This window comes from Salvia hispanica, chromosome 6, assembly GCF_023119035.1.
Source record: "Salvia hispanica cultivar TCC Black 2014 chromosome 6, UniMelb_Shisp_WGS_1.0, whole genome shotgun sequence".
In the NCBI taxonomy this organism is placed as follows: Eukaryota; Viridiplantae; Streptophyta; class Magnoliopsida; order Lamiales; family Lamiaceae; genus Salvia; species Salvia hispanica.
The window spans coordinates 32,302,129-32,324,133 of NC_062970.1; the positions used below are offsets into that span (position 1 = coordinate 32,302,129).

The 22,005-nt window shown below is 35.8% G+C and overlaps 4 protein-coding genes across 7 annotated transcripts; 2 read left to right on the forward strand and 2 right to left on the reverse strand.

Annotated features, from left to right (window-relative positions):
- Positions 1 to 4,038: 4,038 nt before the first annotated feature.
- Positions 4,039 to 5,876, forward strand: LOC125196671 (protein MHF2 homolog). The gene is made up of 6 exons (XM_048095278.1): positions 4,039 to 4,334; positions 4,441 to 4,489; positions 4,585 to 4,622; positions 4,758 to 4,797; positions 5,428 to 5,481; positions 5,637 to 5,876. Exons 1-6 carry the CDS (start codon positions 4,311 to 4,313, stop codon positions 5,738 to 5,740), a joined length of 309 nt encoding a protein of 102 aa, XP_047951235.1. The 5' UTR covers positions 4,039 to 4,310; the 3' UTR covers positions 5,741 to 5,876.
- A 660-nt stretch (positions 5,877 to 6,536) lies between these two features.
- LOC125191720 (protein SIEVE ELEMENT OCCLUSION B-like) lies at positions 6,537 to 9,495 on the reverse strand. 2 transcript variants are annotated; one of them, XM_048089127.1, is made up of 7 exons: positions 9,252 to 9,495; positions 9,071 to 9,175; positions 8,444 to 8,874; positions 8,262 to 8,362; positions 8,027 to 8,175; positions 7,491 to 7,949; positions 6,537 to 7,400 (listed from the first exon to the last, which is right to left on the reverse strand). In XM_048089127.1, exons 1-7 carry the CDS (start codon positions 9,444 to 9,446, stop codon positions 6,735 to 6,737), a joined length of 2,106 nt encoding a protein of 701 aa, XP_047945084.1. In that variant the 5' UTR covers positions 9,447 to 9,495; the 3' UTR covers positions 6,537 to 6,734. The 2 variants fall into 2 exon arrangements, with proteins under 2 accessions (XP_047945084.1, XP_047945083.1); XM_048089126.1 differs by having other exon boundaries at positions 8,262 to 8,368.
- Positions 9,496 to 11,178: 1,683 nt separating this feature from the next.
- Positions 11,179 to 13,070, reverse strand: LOC125197145 (28 kDa ribonucleoprotein, chloroplastic-like). Its single transcript, XM_048095855.1, has 4 exons — positions 12,577 to 13,070; positions 12,016 to 12,117; positions 11,524 to 11,799; positions 11,179 to 11,389 (listed from the first exon to the last, which is right to left on the reverse strand). Exons 1-4 carry the CDS (start codon positions 12,976 to 12,978, stop codon positions 11,324 to 11,326), a joined length of 846 nt encoding a protein of 281 aa, XP_047951812.1. The 5' UTR covers positions 12,979 to 13,070; the 3' UTR covers positions 11,179 to 11,323.
- A 2,579-nt stretch (positions 13,071 to 15,649) lies between these two features.
- LOC125196347 (heterogeneous nuclear ribonucleoprotein 1-like) lies at positions 15,650 to 19,185 on the forward strand. 3 transcript variants are annotated; one of them, XR_007171883.1, is made up of 6 exons: positions 15,652 to 15,965; positions 16,038 to 16,164; positions 16,426 to 16,650; positions 17,442 to 18,624; positions 18,715 to 18,887; positions 19,005 to 19,185. XR_007171883.1 is itself a non-coding variant. In XM_048094839.1 (6 exons), exons 4-6 carry the CDS (start codon positions 16,429 to 16,431, stop codon positions 18,726 to 18,728), a joined length of 1,419 nt encoding a protein of 472 aa, XP_047950796.1. In that variant the 5' UTR covers positions 15,660 to 15,765; positions 15,881 to 15,965; positions 16,038 to 16,164; positions 16,426 to 16,428; the 3' UTR covers positions 18,729 to 19,185. The 3 variants fall into 3 exon arrangements, 2 of the variants coding, with proteins under 2 accessions (XP_047950795.1, XP_047950796.1); XM_048094839.1 differs by having other exon boundaries at positions 15,660 to 15,765; positions 15,881 to 15,965; positions 18,715 to 19,185; XM_048094838.1 differs by having other exon boundaries at positions 15,650 to 15,965; positions 18,715 to 19,185.
- Positions 19,186 to 22,005: the final 2,820 nt, after the last annotated feature.

Consider the following 22,005-nt stretch of genomic DNA (forward strand, 5'->3'; position numbering starts at 1 on the left):
ATGCTAAACTTTAATGGAGAGGTGTTTATCTTGCTTCTAAGTGTAGGTGCTGCGTGAAGTCAAACATTGAATCCCGATTACATTTGTTCGTCAATGGTGATGCAGCTTCAGATATTTGGAACCATTTTGCGAGCTGGTTCCCACAGATTCCGAACTTTGGCAGGCCATGGCACAATTTGGAAGGGAGAGTAAGATGGTGGCAACGACAGTTGGGAATCACAGATAATCACCATATTTGCGCCCTTATTCCTTGCCTAATTCTGTGGTATATTTGGACAGAAAGGAATGGATGTGTGCACCGTGAGGAAGAGTTCAAGGTCGAAAGAGTATGCAAGAGGGTGGTGCTACATTTAAGAAATTTGGTTTTGGCTAGACATCTTGGACCGGAGCACTGGAAGGGGTGTGAGCCGAAGGTGGACTTCATGGGAACAACAACATGGAGGAGTAAGATCAGAAAGGTGGAAAAGGTTCAATGGAGGCCCCCGGACTGGCCTTGGATCAAATTAAATGTGGACGGGGCCTTTGTGGGGGGCACAAACAGGGCGGGTGGAGGCGGCCTGATTCGAGACCACAGGGGGGAAATTGTGGAAGCCTTCTGTGTCCCTTTTGCAGCATAGTCGGGGCTGCAAGCTGAGATGAAAGCGCTTTTGGAATCTGTTGGCTAAGGAGCATAGCACGCACATATGGATTGAATCTGATGCAGAGGTGGTGTGCTCCATGCTGAGTAGGGGACTTCTGGGGCCGGCAAAACTAAGACATCAAATGGTCAAGGTGAGAGTTGCACTCAGAGAGATTCCATGGGAAATTACACACATTAGAAGAGAGGGTAACAAAGCAGCTGATCACTTAGCTGCCCTTGGTAAAGAGAGCGTCTCCTTGATGAAGTTTCGAGCAGATTCGGTCCCTGGCCGGGTGAGAGCTCTTGCACGATTGGATCAACTTGGTATGCCTAATTTTAGGTTTGGTTGATAGACTTTTGTTTTGATTTGTTGAGGATTGGTTTTGTTTAAGGGGATGGCAGTTTTCTGTTATGCATCCGCCTTGTTTTAGGCCATCTGCTTTCGGGATTGGCTGATTGTAATTTCACGCGTTTTTTCATGATATAAATGGGATGAGGGTCCTACTTAACCCTCCACCATGAAGGTGTTTATGAAAAAAAAAAAAAAAACCCTCCATTTTTAATAGTGGAAATATTTTAAGTAATAACACTTAAAAATCATCTATTTTTTATATACAATGAAGTGAATTGTTAAAAAAGTTGAGGTAATGGGGAAAAATCGATTAAATTTATATCTTCAAGTCGATTTAATTAATATCGCACCCCCAATCTGAAATTCCTGGATCCGCTATTGATGGGAGCACTACTTTTTTTTCTTTGTTTTTCTTTGTTGTATAATTGTGTAAACATTAATTCCAATGCACAATCAAATCGAATTTGTAGGAAACATCAATATTATAAATTTTCATATAGATCCCATACGAAGCAATGCTTGTATACAAAAAGGGTATATAAAGTGAAAGTTTTAATCGATATAGAGGTGGGGAATGAGTATATTCAAATCGACCATGCTCGCATTCGACTTATAAGATTTATGACAATAAATAATGAAACAAAAGTAGAGAGTGAACTCAGTCATATTCTAATGGAATACATATATTAATTTGACATCGGCCTAGCAACCTTATACGACATGCCTTGGGTTCTTTAGTATGGGATTTACTTATCCACCATCATCACAACTCACTAGTCATCCTCATAACCGAAAAGAAGATGATTTAATTATGACACTTTGCACCAGAAAGATGGCTTAATTATTGAAATATTAACTCCTAAAACTGGTCAAAATTACTATATAATTCAACTTAATGAGCTGGCTCCCAATTATTGGGATTTGCATAAAGGGAATGTGGCTTGACATGTTGGTCTAACTTAGAATATTTGTTCTTGTTTCTATCAAAATAAGATAACTAACATAGTATTAGTAACACTAATAAAACCATGCACATAATATTTAATAGAGATAATTCGAATTTTCATTAACTCGATAATGTTCTAAATTCTTACTATAATTGTCTACTATAGTTCTCTACTTTTGACTTGGAATGTCAATGCAAAAAAATTTAAACTACTCGTTATAATCAAATATACGATTGTTTGTCAACTGAAAACAGGTTTTCAGTGATCGTATGATAATACCAAGCGTTAAAGTTAAAGATCATTACGTATTTATAATCAGGTGTTACAGCTAATTATGATTCAAGAATAGAAGTAGGTGAATAGTTTGCAAAAATATGACGTTAAGGAGATTGTAACGAAGTAATTTAATTTAAGTTCACTATAGTCATTCAAACTCGACAATATCGACGCCGAAAGATGAATAGATTCCACTTGGTTTCACCGCTAATCTTTTGAATCTTGTAAAAAGAAAAAAAAAACAATACCCACAAATATATACACTATATATATTAGTATTTCAAAATTTAAAAAGCCGGAGATTATCACCCCTTTTTTTGGGGATGCCAACTTCACATGAGCATATATAGATATATTATTTCCATGAATTAGCTTTTATGTTTTAAGATCAAAAAGAGGGAGATGTGCTACTTCCCTTAGTATTAAGAACAATAGCCCACATGATCCTAATGGATTTCATCTTTATTTTAAGAAATTCTATGAAGAATGAGCTGTTTTCGTTGTCCAATATGCTTAATCCCAAAGTTTAATTAGCTTTGTCATTTACAATTTTCACTTGTGATGAGATGTCATTTTGTACTTAGAGTTAGAGGCCACTTTCTCGGATATCGATTACATAAAGTTTGTCATTAAACTGTTTATTTAGAAAATGCGTAAACTTTTTTGTAGTTAAATTATTACATGAAACTAGAAAAATTAAAAGTTTGCATAAGAAAATAAGAAGTGTGAAACTTATAGATAACAAATTTCATTTGTATCAGACATTCATATAAAGAATCTAAATTTATTGCAAAAACTTTTGTTAGATAGGATGTATATACATCCGAATATAAATGATACCTATAAAATTGTGAGGCTATTCATACCATTGATGGGTTTTATATTGAATTGACATTCCTAGCTGAACTATATTCAATGATATGTTGATAACTACCCTTAATTATCGTGAGCTTAATATACTTGATGTTTATTTAATATTATGATAATGTAAATGCAATGTTATACTGAAGTGTATTTTCGAATTTGTGATGGTGCAAATGATATGTAGTAGTAGTAGTTGTCAACTACCTTTAATTGTCCGTGAAATCGATCACATGTATGAGGGAGTTGAAGATATATGACTTTGCTCAAACATAGGAAGCGATAAGGAAATACGTGTAGCATGCCATAGGAGTGCTTTGACTGTGTTGGGTGATAACAGTGGCGGATCCAGGAATTTATATTCGGGGATACGAGTCATATGATAAATCATTATATAACATACTGAATAGGAGTAGTCGAATAAGAATAGGGGCACATTTTAATATAAAATTAAAACTTTCTATATATATACATAATAGTACTAAATAAAAAAAAATTGGGGGATCATTCGAACCCCCTTGTTACCACCTCCATCCACCATTGGGTGATAGTCTACGGCCCGATACTTTCGTGGTATTGATCGTGCATCTTCGACGTCATGTAGGTATGCATTATAATGAATAATATGACAGTTGTAGACGAATAAAATAGCATGACTAATTAGTAGGATGAACCAGGCGGTTCTACCTCGAGAGTTGCAAGCGAGCCTACAACTCAAGGTGCACCTCCAGAATTTCAGGCTTCTTTACGTGAGGAACAAGTCCATGTCGTCTCCAAGCCGATATTAATAAATTTTAATGAAGTAATTTTGTTATTTATATGTTTATTTAATTTTTGCAAAGTTGAATATTATTGAAATTTGGAAAAAAGAAGAGAAAATTTATTCAAGTAGAGGTAAGAGTGGTAGTGAAAAGATGATGAGGTTATAAAAGTTGTAGGTTGTCCTATGAACTAAGGAAAATGAGATGAATGAGAAGGTGTCATGGAGTGTGGGTTGTGGATGATTTTAATGGAGTGTTAATTATTTTGTAGAATAATTCATGAAATAGATGAAATTGTTGGGTGGAGTGCATTGCATTTTATTTGGGGCACAATCAGTATTTTCTGTTGTTAACATAAATTCTAACATAAACACCAAAAATAAGAGACGATAGTTTTGTGTTATTTCTGACAGTTTACAAATTGCATAACTTACTTTTTCCCAAATCCTAATAAAATTCCTCTGCTACTCTCCTGTGCTCAATCTTCGCCGTCAATGGAGGAAAATTCATTCGATCCGGTAAAATTAACCAAGAATTAGACACTTAGTTTATGTTTTTGATCGCATTTTGTTTTTCGAATTTCTTTGTGATTTTCAATTAATTTTGCTGTTGTTCATGAAATAGGATTTAATTCGCGCTATTTTCAAACTCGTCTGGGAAAAACGAGGAGCAGGTATACCATTTTCTAGTTAATGTTCTCTTCTTCTTCTTTTTGAATAATTTTCAAATTTCAAATTAACATTTAGCGCTTCTGTGCGTTGTGGACAGAACGGGAGAAGAATCAACTCTCAGAAAATGAAGCAGAGGTTCAATTTCAGTTGCATTTATGTACAAAAGTTTCCCTTTTCCATTCAATTTCATTCCACCGTGATATGTATATGCTGAATGTAACAACCGTGTAAGGTTTTCTTTGTTGCACTGTGAATTTGATTTATCTGTAGGCTGGACCAAGTACGACCAAGAGAAGCAGGCTAATTCCTGGTGAGAATTCTGTTGTTTTGTTTATGCCTACTGATTATTGATTTGGAAGTAGCTAGTATTTGATATTATTCCTGTGAAGCAATCGGATTTAGACGTAGAATGGTTGATTGGAAGATGGTGGATAGTTATATAAGCATTAATTCAACTCAAAATTAAGTAGTATTTGTTGGAATATCAGCAAGCCGTGTAGAAATTATCTCTTGTAAAAGTTTTTTGTTCAGAAGGTTGCATTTTTTATAAGTTTAGTGAACCTCGCCTGATGGAATGAATTTGAGCTTTGTACTGCTTGATTGATTACTCTTTATTTATACCGTGTGTGTATTTCCCTTGTTGAATAAACCTGTGTTTTAGAGATATATTTTTGCTTCTGCTCGACCGTGTTTAGAATCTTGACATTTTCTTGAGGAGTCTTAGAGTAATGCAGAGTTTGTTTAAGAATTGTGTTTAACAAGTACCACTTCCTTTACTGATTGAGTGCCAAACTTTCCTTCCCCATATAGTTCAGTTAGCTGGGTCTAGTGTCCGAGAACAAATCCTCGGAGTTAAATGGAGTATATTATATGAAGAAGCTTGTTGATTCTACATCTTCACCTACCTAAGAATAATGCTTTAGTTCTTAATGAAATACAGCCAACGGGAATGCACTGAAGCTGAGCTGTGAACTCCTCCGAGTTTTTGTGGCAGGTTAGTAGTAGAAACCCATGCAGCTTTGTTATTCAATTATTGTTATTGAAGAAAAAGCGGTTCTCTATGTATTTCAATTAGTTTCCATCTTTTGCAATATTTTGCATTGTCAAATGACATTCGGTACTGTTTCTCCTCTGTGTATGACGTTCTAGAGGCTATCCAGCGTGCTGCTGCCATTGCTGAAGCAGAGGGCTCATTGAAAATAGAAGCAACTCATCTAGAGCGGATACTTCCTCAATTACTTTTAGACTTTTGAGGTACCTTTGAGCTTTGATTTTCTGTGGAGTTACTTCCAGTCATGTATTGAACCCAATTAGTGCTCCTGAAAGTCATATTTTGATTCAGATGATTTAATCATATTCCCATCCTTTAAAATGTCTACTCTTTTACCACTGAAATTCTTCATGGTCTCTATAATCATGTCATAAGTTCTTTACTATTTTGTGTTGTAAAAAGTCTGATATGTTTTCTTGTTAAAAGATGACGAATACTAGAACTTCTTTTCAATGCACATCGAGAGTGACCGGATTAGGTAAAAGGTTAGCTAGTATCTAAATCTAATTTGTTGTTCTTTTCCCGGTCTCATTTGAACCTTGTGAACAGTGAACTGATGAAAGGTGAGGAGTTTACTGTTCATACAGCAGGATTTAGAAGGAGAAGATTAAGCTAGGAAAGTTTAGTATTTGGACTTCTGGGTCCTGTTTTCCTAGGTAAAACAAATCTATTAGATTGATGTATATATGGAGTAGTTTCTTTCAAATTCCTATTATAAATTTTTTTACCCATCAAGTTGATCAGATTCCTAGGTAGAAAAAAAGAAAAAACTAATTTAATGGAGTATGTAAATGGTTGAGTCATTTGCTACACAATGTAAGTGAATTGACTAAAGCTAATACTCCAATTAGTTTGGCACATACGCATCAGCAATCGATAGGCAACGTTTGTGCTCAATGCATACATTACACCAACTTTGTAGAAGGAAAAGGAATACAAAATTAAACAAACAAGTAGTAGGAAAATTAGATATTATCCCATATGATGTGCCACTCAAATTTCCAACAACAATACCAAAACACAAGATTTAAATCAATCAACTGTACTGATACATTACTCACCAGTCTTTATCACCGCAATCTTACAAAATAAACCCCACACACAAACTATATATGAAATGAAACATAGAATACTATATGCTTATTCTCATGCAACATGCTACCAACAAAGCAACAAATTCAATCGAAATCGCACTTTCAATCTGTGCAACAACGATACATGTAGTACTTCTCCATGGTTCGGTGACACTCCGTGCAGACCACCATCTCTGGGATGTCATCGAGCCCCGGCAAAATAAGCCGGTTGCAGTGCTCCACCGTGTGAAGGCCAGCTAGATAATCATTGAGGGCCGGCACAAAGTTGTTGGGCTGTCTAGCTAATTCGGCCCATTTCCCAAATTCAACTAGGGCTTTGAGCATCTGGTCATCTTTAGCCCGAGCCATCTGCCCGGTCCCCAATCCCGCACCTTGGCTGAACAGTGCCCAACCCTGCTCACTACCGCCAAATGTGAGCAGGGTGAGCACTTCACCAAGGATGTGGTCGCCAGCAACAGGATTGCCCGTTGACCCTGTTGCCTCCTCTGCTACAACTTTGGCACCATGGTGAATCTTTGAGTACATCATGCTTTCGAGCCTTTTCCAAAAATACCAATTGGATGTCGGATCGTCCCATACTTCACTCCGGCCAGCCACAATGTCGTTGAGCTTTCTAAAACGCTCCTCGCTGCTCTTAGCCCTACCAATGTGCACCATCTCTAGCTTGATTCCAGCAGCAACTTCAACCTCTCTTGCTGTCTTGATGAAATCCCGGATCCACTCGTAATTTTCACCACCATACAAACATATGACCTTTTCTCCACGAATCTTGTCAATACCAAAAAAATGAAAAAAAGAAACTGTTAAAAATGTATCACAAGGTCTAGGTCAAATAAATTATAAAAAAAAAATAGTTACCCAATCCAATAGAGTTGGATCAATGCCATTGACAACAAGCTGCAGCCTCCACTCCTCATGATTCCACAAGTCCAATTCACGTTTGTTAGTGAAAGGATAGGCCATATTACCCCAAATCCACACCATATGAATCGCGTTAGGGCAAACCATTCTGCCCTGCGGGTCCAGTGCCACGAGCATCGGCTTCTTGTTGAAGCGCCACACCTCCTTAATGTACCTAGCCACAGCCGGTTCTACCAAGGCCGGGTCATGCAAGGCGTACCATGGCATCTGCGGAAACAGCTGCTCTAGCTTATGATTTTCTCCCAACATGGGTAGCCACACTATTTCATACTCAAACTCTTGCTTCGTTCTTGAATCTCTATACATATGCCCGAGTATGAGAAGCTCGTCTTGGGAGATTTCATCGTCCGATATCAGCAACAACACTGTCTTTCCTCTCAGAATTTCCACCCCTACCTGAATGATAATGATTTGTGTTAGAAATTTGGTACTATCAAAAAAACATTATAATATATTCTATATTATTTGGATACCTTTGTTGTCCTTTTGTTGGCTATTGCAAGAGGGAGGGAATCATCCTTCAAATGGAGAATCTTGTTCAGTATCCTCTGGTTGTCGATGTGGGGCGTCGTCTCAAATAGATGCCCGATTGTTTCGTAGTATTCAGCGTGTTTCTTCTCATCTATAAATCCCGAGATCATCATCATCAGATACGCGTAGATGACATAATTAATAAAACTAAGTTGATAATAGTCATGGATTTAATACTTATATGTCGATGGCAGAGTTGGAGTTGTGTATTGAGAGTCTCTAGTATGAAGGCCAACTTGTGCGATAAGCTTGAGAGCTCCCATGTCTCTCCATGCGAACTATGGCTGCACATTTTAGGCCTAAAATCAACACAAAAATACAAAGTAATCAACCCCAAATTTAAACCAGTAAAGTCTTACATTTGAGTGAGGCCAAGAATGTGAGAGGCACAGGCAATGAGGCTTCTCACAATCCAATACACAGCAACTGGGGCGTGACTCGCGCCCGCTACCATCGGCTCTGCTTCATTCGATATGTATTTCGAAGGCAGGCGACGAAACTCACCCACGCATTTCGTTAGCTCCAGCGACACTTTGACTAGGGTGTTGATGGGCTCCAATCTCGACTTCATCGTATCAACTATATCCGGAACAAGCTTCAGCATTGCCAGCGATTTGGCCAGCGGCTCTGTCGTGAAGTGGTTCGCGACCAGCCAGAACTGGCCGTAGCTGACCGCGAGTGCGGCTAGGACCACCACGGCTTTCGCCTCCCAAGTGTAGCTTGACAGAGCGTTCAGAATCTCCACTGCCAGAGTATGGTTGTCGCCTCCGCCCGAGCACTTGCACGACAACTGATCATAGGAAACACCATATTTACTAAACAACCCAAACTCAAATTAGTATGATATTGTTCGCTTTGTACTTATATATAAGTTGCATATTTTCTAATTTCACGACGTGGGATGGTTTGAACCCTAACGAACCTTAAATGATCAAATATATCTAAATAAAAGTAAACATATAGCAAGATTGAAATTAAAGATCAACCTCAATAGAGATCTTGTTCAACAAAAAGGCTAATCCGTCGCCGATGCAATCAGAGCTGGTCAGTGCAGCCGTTTCACCGTGGATTCCGGTGTGATCCGTCGAGCCCTGATCATGAACAACAACTACTACTTAAGGCACATCTAAACAAACCAAGTACAAAAAAAAATTAAAAAGTGCTTACATTGTGAATTCCAGGGGTAACAACATTGAAGATATCCTTAACTATGACAAGAATTGATTCTGTGTCTATGGAACGCTCATCGTAAGCATGAGTTGCCTGAATTTGCTTCCTCAGGGCCACGTCGTCGGAAAACATTGTACGGCGGTCGTGGCGGAGGAGCTGCGGATTTCCAGCTGGGACAATAGCGGTTGACATTGTTTACGTTTATGTATTTTGCTTTTTATCAAGGATTTTGTGTGATGTTTTTTAACGACAAAATGCATGCATTATATAGGGGGCGAAGCAGGGGAATAAAGGGAGTATTAAGTTCCTTGCTTGTAAAATGGTCTAAAATGATTAAAGTCGTTTTAAAATTCGGATAAGGAACTTACTATTTTCAATTTCCAGTGTGGCCCTCGATCCAACTTCCCTATACTAGAGACCACTGGCCACTGAGTCCGACTTTTAGATTAAATTAGAAAGATCCATATTTGGCCTTAGTTTTGATATAAATTTTGGATTCTCGTGTCATTCAAGAATATGGTCATCTTGAATTGGACGGGAAATATATAGTTAAATGGAGTAGTTATTGAAACACAAAATGAATAATCAAATTAATCAAAGTGAGTCACCATCAAATAAGTGAGTAACTTTACTTTATTTTTCAAGAACTTAATTGGAAAGAAGGTGAAACTGAAACATAAAGAAATGAAATGAAGCACACGATGCTTCTTTACTTTTTTCCGGTGAGGGGGAGGGAGGATTGTATATCGATGTGGAGTCTGTTTTTCTATGCTTTTATAGTAGTAGTACTTTAATATTGCCACATTTTACATAAAGACAAGTTATAGTTCCTTACTTAGCTGCAGCAAAAGTAAAAGGGATATCTATATATGTTTGAAATGTGGAAATCCAGTTAGCTTTCACTGTTGCTGCTGATAAGCTTCAGTGAAATTATCCTATTGCTCCTGCATCTTTTATGATGTCACATCATATGTAAAGCGTGTGAAGGTAGTCCAAATTCATCAAATGAATATATGAAGTTAGGTTGGGTTGAGGTAATACGAGACTTTGGGCTCTTAAAAACATGGACATGGTACATACCAACTCGTTTTTTACGGGCTCATTACATGTGCGTACTCCCAGTTATGTCGGGTCTTTGATGCCCCACCCATTGTCACCCCAACGTGTCTACCTCCCCCAAATGTCTAACATGCCAGATGTCCCCGTGCAGTCATTGGACAAAATCCAACTCTCCGAAGATAGATCCTATTGGAGGAAACAAGGATGATCATCGAAGTTTACGCCTACTCAAAAGATCTGATTGTCAAATGCAACCAGAAGGTGGAGGCATTTTGGAAGAGAGACTGCATCAATGAATGTTAAGGATTGGGACAATGGAAGATGCATCGGTTCAAGCTGTGCTGCCTCGGATACCTCGAAAAATTGTTTCTACAGACACGAACATGTCCCAGCAATAACTGGATGCACACTAGAGGATGATTGCGAGACTCCAAAATGATTTGAATATGTACTCTAATTATGTGATTTGTCATTTCCTGTTTTCCTGGATTTATATATAATCCATGACAGAATACGGGAGAAGTAACACTCTAAAATTGGTAATTCAGCACTCAGTCATTGAAATTATATCCATGTGTTGCAAATTCAGAAGAAAAAAATAAATTGGATGTTAAATGAACTGTGCCTATTTTACTACTATAAGCTAGAGTATTACTATTACAGTAGTTTATAAAATATGTTTAAAAACAACATTAGATCAAATTTGTCTGTAAGTTGAAAATTGGTACTGTTGCAATAGTTTAATAAATCATGAGAAAAAAAATTAGTTTAAAGTTTAAGAACCTTTTAGCAATCAATCCTTTGAATGAAATAGTGTCAAAGATAATAGTACTATAAGCTCAAGAGATTTCTACTTGCTCATTCATTCCGGAAAGCAAGATTTCATACAAGTAATGAAATAACACAGTGTTTCACATAATGATTTAATTAAGATGCTAAATATGAAAAAACTCTCTTGTTCAATTTCAATTGGACTCAAAAACTCATCACAAAAAGGCAAAGACATTTAATCAAAACCTGCCCCGGGTTTGTCTTTCTAAGGCAGCATTTACTTTAATCGGCCTCCCATCCAAAACCTGCACCAACCCAATTGAAATTGCAGATTATTAGCTCCACATCAACCAACAAACACATTTGTGATAAACCCTAAATTAATCATTATCATCCAACAAATGTTCCATATTTAGTGATAGAAAGCAAAAGGGTTCACCTCTCCATCAAGGCTGGAAATGGCATCATTCATCTCAGACTCCGTCGACATCTCTACAAATCCAAAACCGCGCGACCTTCCAGTTTCCCTGTCAGAGACTACCCGTGCACTAACAATCGCACCGTGCTCGCTGAAAAGCTCCTCAAGACGGCTGGTATCCACAGACCACGGAAGGTTTCCAACGTATATTCTGTGACCGGGCTCTCTAGGAGCACGTTCCGGCCGTGATCCTCTAGGAGCAGCAATGTTAACGGTCAAGAACCGGCCGTCCATATCCTGTTCAAGAAGGGAAGGTAAAACACTAGTGGAGAATCATCAAAGAATGAACTATTGCTTGCTCATTTGGAAGAAGCATGTATATGACTTTCATATCACATCAGACATAATTCGACAATTTCAAGGAGGGGCATAATGTAATGAAGTCCATAGTTCCTAACTTCCTGTTCCTATATGCATAACAAACACCAATCTTAAAACAGCTATCAAACTTACATAACGACTGAACAACTCCACGGCCTTCTCAGCCTCTTCAACAGTGGCCATTGTCACAAAACCAAACCCACGGCTTCTACCAGTTATCCTATCATAGATAACCTGCATAAATCAACAAAACAAAAAACGCAACAAACTCATTACACATAAATTTATCCTCTGCATCACATCCCAATCCATGCTAAAAGAAATCTAATTTTCCCACTCAAACATTAGACCAAAGAAAATCTTCCCAAGTATGACAAGCTCATATGGAAATCAAACATAGTCAACTCACACCACACATTTCACATCATCAAATTAGTCCATGATATGGGAGATATACTCAAAGCCAACAAACAATAAAGGAAATCTACACATAACTATCTCATCCCATTTCAAATCATGGAATAGAATAAACCTTCATAGCCATAAAACAACCATGGAAATCCAAAAACAATAAACTCAAGTACTCAACCTACCATTTCACATATCAAACCCACCAAAAACCATTCCAACAAAAACATTTAAATCGCCGATATAAAATAAATTTCAAAACCAACAAGAAGAAAACAATTATACCTCAGCAAGCTCAACAACTCCAGCCTGGCCAAAGAGCAGACCCAATCTATCATTATCAACATCGAAAGGCAAATTCCCTACATACACTTTCGCCTCCTCCGGTGGCTGGACGACGAAACCCCCCTCACCCTCTTCTCCTTCCTCGGCCACATCCCAGCTAGAATTCCCCTCAATTTCATCAAGAACAGCCGGAAAATCATCACTAAGAGCTGACAAAACGCTTTTCTCCTTCCTTCTGAGACAGAATAAAGAAGTGAGAGGAAGTGAGGAAATGGGCTTGCAGTAAAGCTGGAATTTCGTGGTTTTATACGGTACGGAGAGATAAAGGCGAGAAGATGAGATTTTTGATGGTGTGAAGAGCGTAGGGCTTGAAATCAACGCAGTATTTGCTGCAAACGCCATTGTTTTGGTAGAAATTGTAGAGATGGGGAAGAGGAGGGGTTTAGTAGGGTTTGTGGTGAATGGAAATGGATTGGTCGCGAAATGAGGATAATGGTATTACTCGTATTTATTTAAAAATATACACACTACGTATAATTTGTTTTCATGGAGTAGTATTTATCACATTTTTGTTTTTATAAATTAACATTTTTTATACTAACTTTTTAGAAAGAATATTAATACCCCATTTTGTTTAAGTACACGTGACAATTGAGGCAATACTAAGTTATTTTTTGCATTCGGTTTGTATTTGACAAGAAATTATTACTCCTATTAGGTATTTCTCGTGTCGAGTGGAATTTCAAATTAACTATCCATTAATTTTAACTATATAGGAGTATTTTCATTCTATATGTTTCTACAATTTAGTTGATGAAGCATTCTCTTAAATTTAGTTTTACAAAGTTTAATTTGTTGATGGATTATAATCTCTCGTCATTAGTCTATTTTAAAAAGTTCTCGTAGTTGAGTCATTTTTATATATAGTAACTTTTTTTGTCTCTTACTTTATTCGTTCTACTTTGTTCACTTTTTACTTTATTATCTCTATCTTTTTCTCTTTCTTAGTATGTTTTTATCTATTTATTTAGCACACTCAACATTCTTTTCTTTAATTTTGTGCTGAAAAGTTTTGTCTCAACTATAAGGAAACGGAGGAGGTATCATCGTAGAATTTTCCATTACCACATCATGTATGTTTTTTATGTTGGGCATGAATTAGAAACGAACTCAAGAAGTGTATGAACACTTATTTTCCTAGATTTTTTACTTGTGGCTTCGTTGATATAAAGAATTATATACTTAGGTATTCCAATGATAAAGTTTAAATCTGCATAAGTATAGATAAGATGAACATGCTATGTTCTTTTTTATTTATTTTCGAGCTTAGGAATAGCCGTCACTTATATGGTAAGATGACTAATTAGGGAAAAGTTGCATAATTCAAATACCCCAAAATAAATTGGAGATCAACAAGGCCCACAATACTATTTACGGTACTATTTACGGTTTCAATCCAGAGGGAACATCTTTTTAGGTCCACAAACTTTACTAAAGTATCATTTTAGGTCCGTGAACTATAAGTTAATATCATTTGAGGTATTTTAAACTTTTTTTCCGGACGAAAAATGCCCTTAAGGCCTTCAAAGGGCAATTTGGACAATTCTTTCCCTACTCATCTTGCATCAAAGACCCATAGTCCAACAATTTTTTTACTACTATTTAATTCAGTTACCATCCAAATTGAATTTAAATATAATTAAAATTTGCAGGAAAAATATATGTTAGTTTTTCAATTAGTAGATGACTAATTATTTAATAATAGTGAATTGGGACTTGATACTTTATTTTATTTTTTCAATCTAAATTGCATTTATAACTTGCTATAGGTGAAGAGTGAATTCTATTTAGTTTATTTATTTTGAAATTAGATACCTATTAATTTGGATTGTCATCCGGAGATGAATTTCAAAATGGAGATCAATTAACATCTAAATTGAATTTAAATATAAAAATTTGCCGTTAAAAATTGTTGGATTCTATGTTTCTGATGCAAGATGATTAGCGAAAGAATTGTCCAAATTGACCTTTCAAGGTCTTAAGGGCATTTTCATCCAAAAAAAATTAAAATACCTCAAATAATATTAACCCATAGTTTGTAAACCTAAAATAATATTTTCAAAATTTACGGACCATAAATAATAATTTAACATGAACTTAAAAAGATGTTCCCTCAATTTAATATTTGATTTGCAATAAATCCAAAGGCCTAATATAATAAATATATCCCAAGCCCGGCCCCATATGGATTGAACTTCTTGTCGAGTCATCTCTAATTATTACATTTAATTCAAATTCATGTTTAAGTATGCATTACCAAATTATAATTTCACTCCAATCATTTAATTTAAATTTAAATTTATTTTTTAAGTATGTGTCTCATAAAATTTTTACAGTAGCTATAATACACATATTTCATAAAAAAAAACACAAAACTAAATTTGACTTTACAGTATAATTGAAAAAATGTCAAACACTAAAAATTTAGGGGTCTAAATATACAATCTCTCATAATTTTCTTTCATAAATTAAAAACGTGTAAAAGAAATGAGGAAAAATCACTGTAGAAGATCTGAATGTTTTCAAATGAGTCCTTTAACAGACTAATCCTGGTCATAATTGCTACAATGGCATATGATATTGTATCAATTTGTGGCCTTTTCTTATGACATTAAATGTAGTACGTTTATTAGGCATTCTACATTAAATTTTGGACACCGGACTGCTCAATAATTTACACAGATTCTGATTTTTAAAATCAACACTGCCCAATGCTTTGTTTTTCTTAAGGAATTTGATGTTTATTAAAATGTGTACTAGGAGTATTAATTTTGTGACAGACCCAACTTATCAATACTAATATAGATAATGTGAAAATACATTGAAGCAAGCGAGTTGATTTGGTATTATTGACGAAGTAGTAGTAATATAAATATAGAATACACCTTTGACATTATATTGAATAAAGCAAAAATATTGAAATTGCTGGCTCGCTGCACACATCCCTTTTTTTTAATTGTTATTTAAATTTTAAACAATCTAGTTGTATTATAAACAGACTCCTCTCCTCTTCAACAATTTTGACAGTGAGAGAATAGCCAAAGGCCTCTCTCTCTTCTCTCTCTAGAATACAGCTATATATGCGCAGAAACTCAATCGCGCTATCAACACCATCGTTGCCCATATTCGGTTGTGATAACGATATCTCTCTCTTTTCTTCTCTCTCACATAAACATACTATAAATATAGGACTACAATCGTTGGGAATTCTAACAAAGACTGAATTTCGGTAAAACAAAAGCAGGAAGGAAAGGAAGAGGGCGCTTCAGTCTTCTCCATTTGAAGTGGAGCCTCTCAGATCTTGAATTCGATATACTCCTGTTTGTTTGGTAAATAAAAACTGGTGTTTTGTTCTCTTTTATCGTTTCAACTCAAAATCTGAATCTTATTGATTTGTTCAGGGCTTCTGGATTCTGGGGGGTGCTGTTAGTTTCGATCTGTCGAAGATCATATGCTCTTTTGTTGGATAAGAATCTATTGTTTTAAGTAGCAAAATCTCCCTGTTTCAGTTTGAGTTTTCTCTTGAAGGTATTCTCATCTTTGTTCACTCTACATTGCTGCGTTTCGTAATCATAGTATTCTGTTGTTGCGAATTGTGATATTCAATACGCTTTGTTGGATATTGGAATTGAATTGTGATATTAAGTAGTTTAGTGATCTGGATTGCTTGCACTTACCTTTACCAATTGGCCCTATTCGATTGATTGTTATCGATCGTTGTGGAAATATGGAGGCTTTATAGTTGTTGATGTGGACACTTACTTTGTGTTTGATCGTTTTGATTGGCAGAGAATGGAAATGGATGCTGGGAAGCTGTTTATTGGTGGGATTCCGTGGGACACGAGCGAGGACTGTCTGAGACAATATTTCCAAGCTTTTGGTGAAGTGGTGGAAGCTGTCATAATGAAGGATCGTGCTACAGGCCGTGCTCGTGGCTTTGGTTTCATTGTTTTTGCCGATGCTTCTGTTGCTGAAAAAGTTGTGAAAGAAAAGCATGTCATAGATGGCAGAACCGTAAATCTCGCACCCTTACCTTTTTATCGAATCCCTTTTTGTTATTGAATTTGATGGCTCATTCTTTATTTTGAATTTGTTCTAAGCTCATTATGTGGAATGGTTTGTTTCATTGACATTCAGATTATATTGTCGTACAACGTTCTGAGCAGATAGAATTTAAATTCCTACTCTTAAACTAAGTATGATGTTTGATGCATTTTCCTCTTCTTTGGAAAGATGGGATATTATCTTTCGAATCAAGAAATGGCTATTTCGGCTTGACAATGCTAGCTTTTTACTAAATAAATACTGTTGATCAGACATGCCTATGGTACATATTGACGAAACACTATGAGGATTGACTGTTGTATTGTTTTATGATAACCTTTACTTGATGTTACCACAAAGATGATTGAAATAGAGAATTTTTAACACTTCAAGAGGACTATTGCAATTACGTCTTCTTTTACCACTTGATCTTCCCCCCCCCCCCTAAGTACTATCATCGTATTACAAATAAATGTATTAGACTTACTTAAGCTACTTTCACGTGGTATGCTAAAGCCTAAATTGGAATATCTCAGTTTTGAACTTTTGATTATTGATTCACATACATGCTAACTGGAACTTGTTCAGTAACCAATTACTGAAATATTAACTTTTGCTTGTTATATGTGATTTATGTGTTTTTTATGTTTTAAATGATTTCATTTTATAGAGGCAATCCTAAGTAAATTGAATTTATAAAATGCTTTCCAATAAAAATATCATGGTTGGTGTATTTAGTTATTGTCTTTCATTCTCATCAGGTGGAAGCAAAGAAAGCTGTTCCGAGGGATGATCACCAGAACTTCAACAGAAACAGTGGGAGCATCCAAGGTTCCCCGAGTCACGTCCGCACAAAGAAGATTTTTGTGGGAGGTTTACCATCTACTATCACAGAAAGTGACTTCAAGAAGTATTTTGATCAATTTGGAACAATAACTGATGTTGTTGTGATGTATGATCACAATACACAAAGGCCTAGAGGCTTTGGTTTTATAACTTATGAGTCAGAAGAAGCAGTTGATAAAGTTCTATTCAAAACCTTTCATGAGCTTTACGGGAAAATGGTTGAGGTTAAGAGAGCTGTTCCCAAAGAGTTATCTCCAGGACCAACGCGGAGCCCTTCCCCTGGCTATAACTATGGCCTGAGTAGAGCAAGCAGTTTCCTTAATGCTTATTCGCCTGGATATAATCCAAATTCTACAAGTGGATATGGAATGAGAATGGATGGTCGCTTTAGTCCTGTAACTGCTGGTCGAAGTGGATATCCTCCCTACAGCCCCAGTAACCATAACTTTGGACTGAATTTGGATTCTGGACTCGGTTTGAACCATGGGGTTAGTAGGGATTCTGGTTTGGGCTATGGAAATGGGATGAATTCTTATTTTAGTGGAGACTTTAGTCGATATGGTAGTTCAAATGGATATGACTTAGGCAGTGCTGGAACTGGTTCTTTTATGAGCAGTACTAACCGGAACATGTGGGGAAATGGTAGTCCTAATTTTGTCACAAACTCAGCAACTTCGAATGATTTTATTGGAACTCGAACTGGAAATGCTGGGATAGGTAGTGGTTTTGGAAGTATAGGAGAGATTTGGGGCCGTTCACCTGTTTCTGCTAAAGGCACAGAAGCTGGCTCTGTAATCCGAGAAAACATTGCTTATGGCCATGGGGACAATAGCTTTGTTGACAGAGCAAGTTACACCAGAGAAAATGGAGGCATTCCTGGCTCCGCATCTTTTTACTCTACGCCAAATAATCTTTATGAAGAGAGCTACGGGAACTTGTATGGAGGCTCGTTTAATGGGGATGAGGCCTGGCGTTCTTCATCTCAAGAGCTTGAGGGATCTGCCTCGTATGGTTATGGGCGTGGGAGTGGCACTGCTGAGGCCGCATCTGAAACTGCAGCTGGTTATGCTGGTGGCTATAGTGTTAGATCAGATAGAGGTAAGCATCCGATTCAATCTCCACTCATTATATGTGCATAAGAATTCGACAGATGCTCACAAGTTTCTCCACTGTTTAATTGTGAAACAGGGATCGCGGCCTAGGAAATTTTACATACCTGAAGATTATCTGTACAAGGTGAAGCCAAATATACAGAGGACCATCATGCTGGAGATATGGTTACTCATAGAGTGCGTTCGATAAAGATGTACTTATTCAAGTGAATTGGCTACCATGAGGAGTCGAGAATAGTTTTCTGTAAGGTCTGAAACTGAGTTACTTTTTATAGGTTTTGTTTCTTGTTTGTGAATTGTTTGAATGCATCGCGCATTTACATTGACATCTGCACACGGTCTTTCCTTCGGGTATTCTGCTGTTAGGTTAGTTATGGTCGTTTCAGTATCTTGCTGCCATAAAATATGATGGTGGGCTCATTATTCATGTTTGTGAGGAGTGGAGTAGGAAATGGCGCAGGAAAAGGTGTAAGTGATCCTCACTGATCTTGCAGCCTGAATATCTTATTTAACATTCATTTCAAGGAAATTAATTGTATTATGTTTACTCTTTTATTGTAGCTTCTCTTTCTAATTTTGATGTGACATGCTGACTTTAATACACAAATTTATGTAGATTTTTTTATATATTTAAAAGAAATAAATAGTTCTGAAATTAGCACATAATCATAATAAAATTGTAAAGGTTGGATGGCGCAATAATTCAGATAGAAGTCGCTGAATCAAAATTCATAATCAGTTTTTAATCAACTCATCTCATCTCATCTGAATATAAAATCGTTTATGGTTAAGTGGTAATTCATGTTTTTTGAATTATGACAAAAATACACGTAACATTATGTACACACGTTAGCATGCCACGTCGAAGCTATGTTGAATTTCAGCGCCAGAAAGTGATACAAATGAAATGAGGACTTGGAAGGCTAAGAGCACCTGCAATGGTGGTTAGGCCAGCAATAGGCTAGCCATTCTCTATACTGTCATGTCAACAACACTAAAAAATCCACCTGCCACATCAGATTTAGGCCAGCCATAGGCCAGCCGCAATAAAAATAATTCAAAATATACTATATTTATGGAATTAAAATTACGATTAAATTACGGAATTAAATTTACGCCACATATACGGGAAAATTCATTAATTGCATTTAAAAAAGTTACATAGATAAAAAAAAATTACATAATAAAAAAAAATCCGGGCTTCCACACACGAGCCACCGCCCCACTCTACTCCCGACGGTATGACATGTTTCTGTTTTAGGTCTTAATTTTGTATTGGGCTAGTTGTTGTTGTCCATCGATGGATGTTGCTATTGTACAGAAATTTAGAGATAGAGAAAATCGCGTTTATATAGTTTTTAAAAAATTTAAAAAAAGAATTAATTTTTTTTTAAAAAAAGAATTAAATTTTTTTTTTAAAAGAATTAAAAAAAAAAAACAAAATTCGGCGCTGGCCGATCGGGCTGCCACAATGGCGGCCAGCGCATCGGCCAGCGCCGAGCGATCGGCTCGCCGATTTCGCTCTCGCCGACTGCAATGGTTCGGCTAGCCGGTCGCTAGCCGACCATTGCGGATGCTCTAAAAACGCCACAAATTTAGTATTTCATCTGTCTCACAAAAGATGTCACACTTGTGGAACGGCACGAGATTTTAGGAGGTTTTATTTTATGTGTTAAATGGAGAAAGAAAATATTATTTTTATATTCATATGAGAGAGAACTTTTTTCAAAAATGGAAATGTGACATTTTTTGTGGGACAAACTAGGGCTGGGGAAAAATAACGAAAAAATGATATATCGCTCGTATCGTATTGAAAAATATCGAAAAATTATCGAATTTTTGGTATATCGTGATTTTCGATACGATACGGTATCGTATCGTAAGTTTTCGATACGATAACGATATAAATTTCCTTATATCGCGATATATCGTTTTATATCGAATATACGATACTTATAAATATTTTTGATATATCATTTTATATCGAATATACGATATACATCGTATATATCGAAAATATTGAAATTCAATACATATTCAAGTTTAAAATTATAAATATATATAAATCCATTTAATTCGTTCATATATTTAGAAAATATATATATGAAACCCTAATAAGAACACTATTTATTTTATTGTGTTGAAGTTTTATTAATTTTTGTGTTATTTTTCAGTTTTGAAATTATAGTTTCGATATACAGGTATTCGATACGAAACGATATTTCGATATATCGTATCGATCTTACGATATATCAAAATATCGATACAATAACGATACTGATATTATCCATATCGAAAGTTCTTTCATATCGATATTTTTGATACGAAACACGATACAACGTTTTCGATACGATATATCATATCGATCCACCCCTAGGACAAACTAAAAGGGAAAGTGTGACATCTTTTGTAGGACGGAGGGAGGGAGTAGGATATTTCTTGTTTTCAGTTTTCACCTTATAAATTTGGATGATGTTATTGCCTTTGAAGTGGTCAGCTTGATTTTATGTTTCACATATATGTATTTTTTAAAATTCATAAGAAATGACAAATCATACTAGCTTATACTTGATGTCATTGAAGACGTAACAAGTCATTTTCTTTACCTTAATATCACTTTTTGGCGTAACTTTTTAGTGAAATTAACACGTAAGTCAATTTTATGCATTATCACATTACAATTTCTTTTTACTCTTTAATAATTTTTTTTTTAGGAATTTTCTTGTTATATTTTCAGTTTCCACCTTATAAATTTGGATGAGGTTATTGCCTTTGAAGTGGTCACCTTGATTTTATGTTTCACATATATGTATTTTTTTTTAAATTCATGAAAAATGACAAATCACACTAGCTTATACTTGAAATCATTGAAAACGTAACAAGTCATTTTCTTTACCTTAATATCACTTGCTGGCATAACTTTTTAGTGAAATTAACATGTATGTCAATTTTATGCATTATCACATTACAATTTCTTTTTACTCTTTAGTAATTTTTTTTTTAGGAATTTTCTTGTTATATTTTCAGTTTCCACCTTATAAATTTGGATGAGGTTATTGCCTTTGAAGTGGTCACCTTGATTTTATGTTTCACATATATGTATTTTTTTTTAAATTCATGAAAAATGACAAATCACACTAGCTTATACTTGAAATCATTGAAAACGTAACAAGTCATTTTCTTTACCTTAATATCACTTGCTGGCATAACTTTTTAGTGAAATTAACATGTATGTCAATTTTATGCATTATCACATTACAATTTCTTTTTACTCTTTAGTAACTTTTTTTAGGATTTTCCTTGTTACATTTTCAGTTTCCACCTTATAAATTTGGATGAGGTTCCTTTCAATTGGGCTTCATAATTT

What these genes read in the sequence shown, in the direction of transcription:
- LOC125196671 (XM_048095278.1), top strand. Translation starts at nt 4,311, where the DNA reads ATGGAGGAAAATTCATTCGATCCG. An exon ending in TCTCAGAAAATGAAGCAGAG is followed by an intron (nt 4,623 to 4,757) that starts GTTCAATTTCAG and finishes ATTTATCTGTAG; the next exon opens with GCTGGACCAAGTACGACCAA. An exon ending in CCTCCGAGTTTTTGTGGCAG is followed by an intron (nt 5,482 to 5,636) that starts GTTAGTAGTAGA and finishes ATGACGTTCTAG; the next exon opens with AGGCTATCCAGCGTGCTGCT.
- LOC125191720 (XM_048089126.1), bottom strand. Translation starts at nt 9,446, where the DNA reads ATGTCAACCGCTATTGTCCCAGCTGGAAATCCGCAGCTCCTCCGCCAC. An exon ending in ACTCTGCCATCGACATATAA is followed by an intron (nt 8,176 to 8,261) that starts GTATTAAATCCA and finishes CGGGATTTATAG; the next exon opens with ATGAGAAGAAACACGCTGAA. An exon ending in ATCCAACTCTATTGGATTGG is followed by an intron (nt 7,401 to 7,490) that starts GTAACTATTTTT and finishes GGTATTGACAAG; the next exon opens with ATTCGTGGAGAAAAGGTCAT.
- LOC125197145 (XM_048095855.1), bottom strand. Translation starts at nt 12,978, where the DNA reads ATGGCGTTTGCAGCAAATACTGCGTTGATTTCAAGCCCTACGCTCTTC. An exon ending in GAGTTGTTGAGCTTGCTGAG is followed by an intron (nt 12,118 to 12,576) that starts GTATAATTGTTT and finishes TGATTTATGCAG; the next exon opens with GTTATCTATGATAGGATAAC. An exon ending in TGGAGTTGTTCAGTCGTTAT is followed by an intron (nt 11,800 to 12,015) that starts GTAAGTTTGATA and finishes CTTCTTGAACAG; the next exon opens with GATATGGACGGCCGGTTCTT.
- LOC125196347 (XM_048094838.1), top strand. Translation starts at nt 16,429, where the DNA reads ATGGAAATGGATGCTGGGAAGCTGTTTATTGGTGGGATTCCGTGGGAC. An exon ending in ATGTCATAGATGGCAGAACC is followed by an intron (nt 16,651 to 17,441) that starts GTAAATCTCGCA and finishes CATTCTCATCAG; the next exon opens with GTGGAAGCAAAGAAAGCTGT.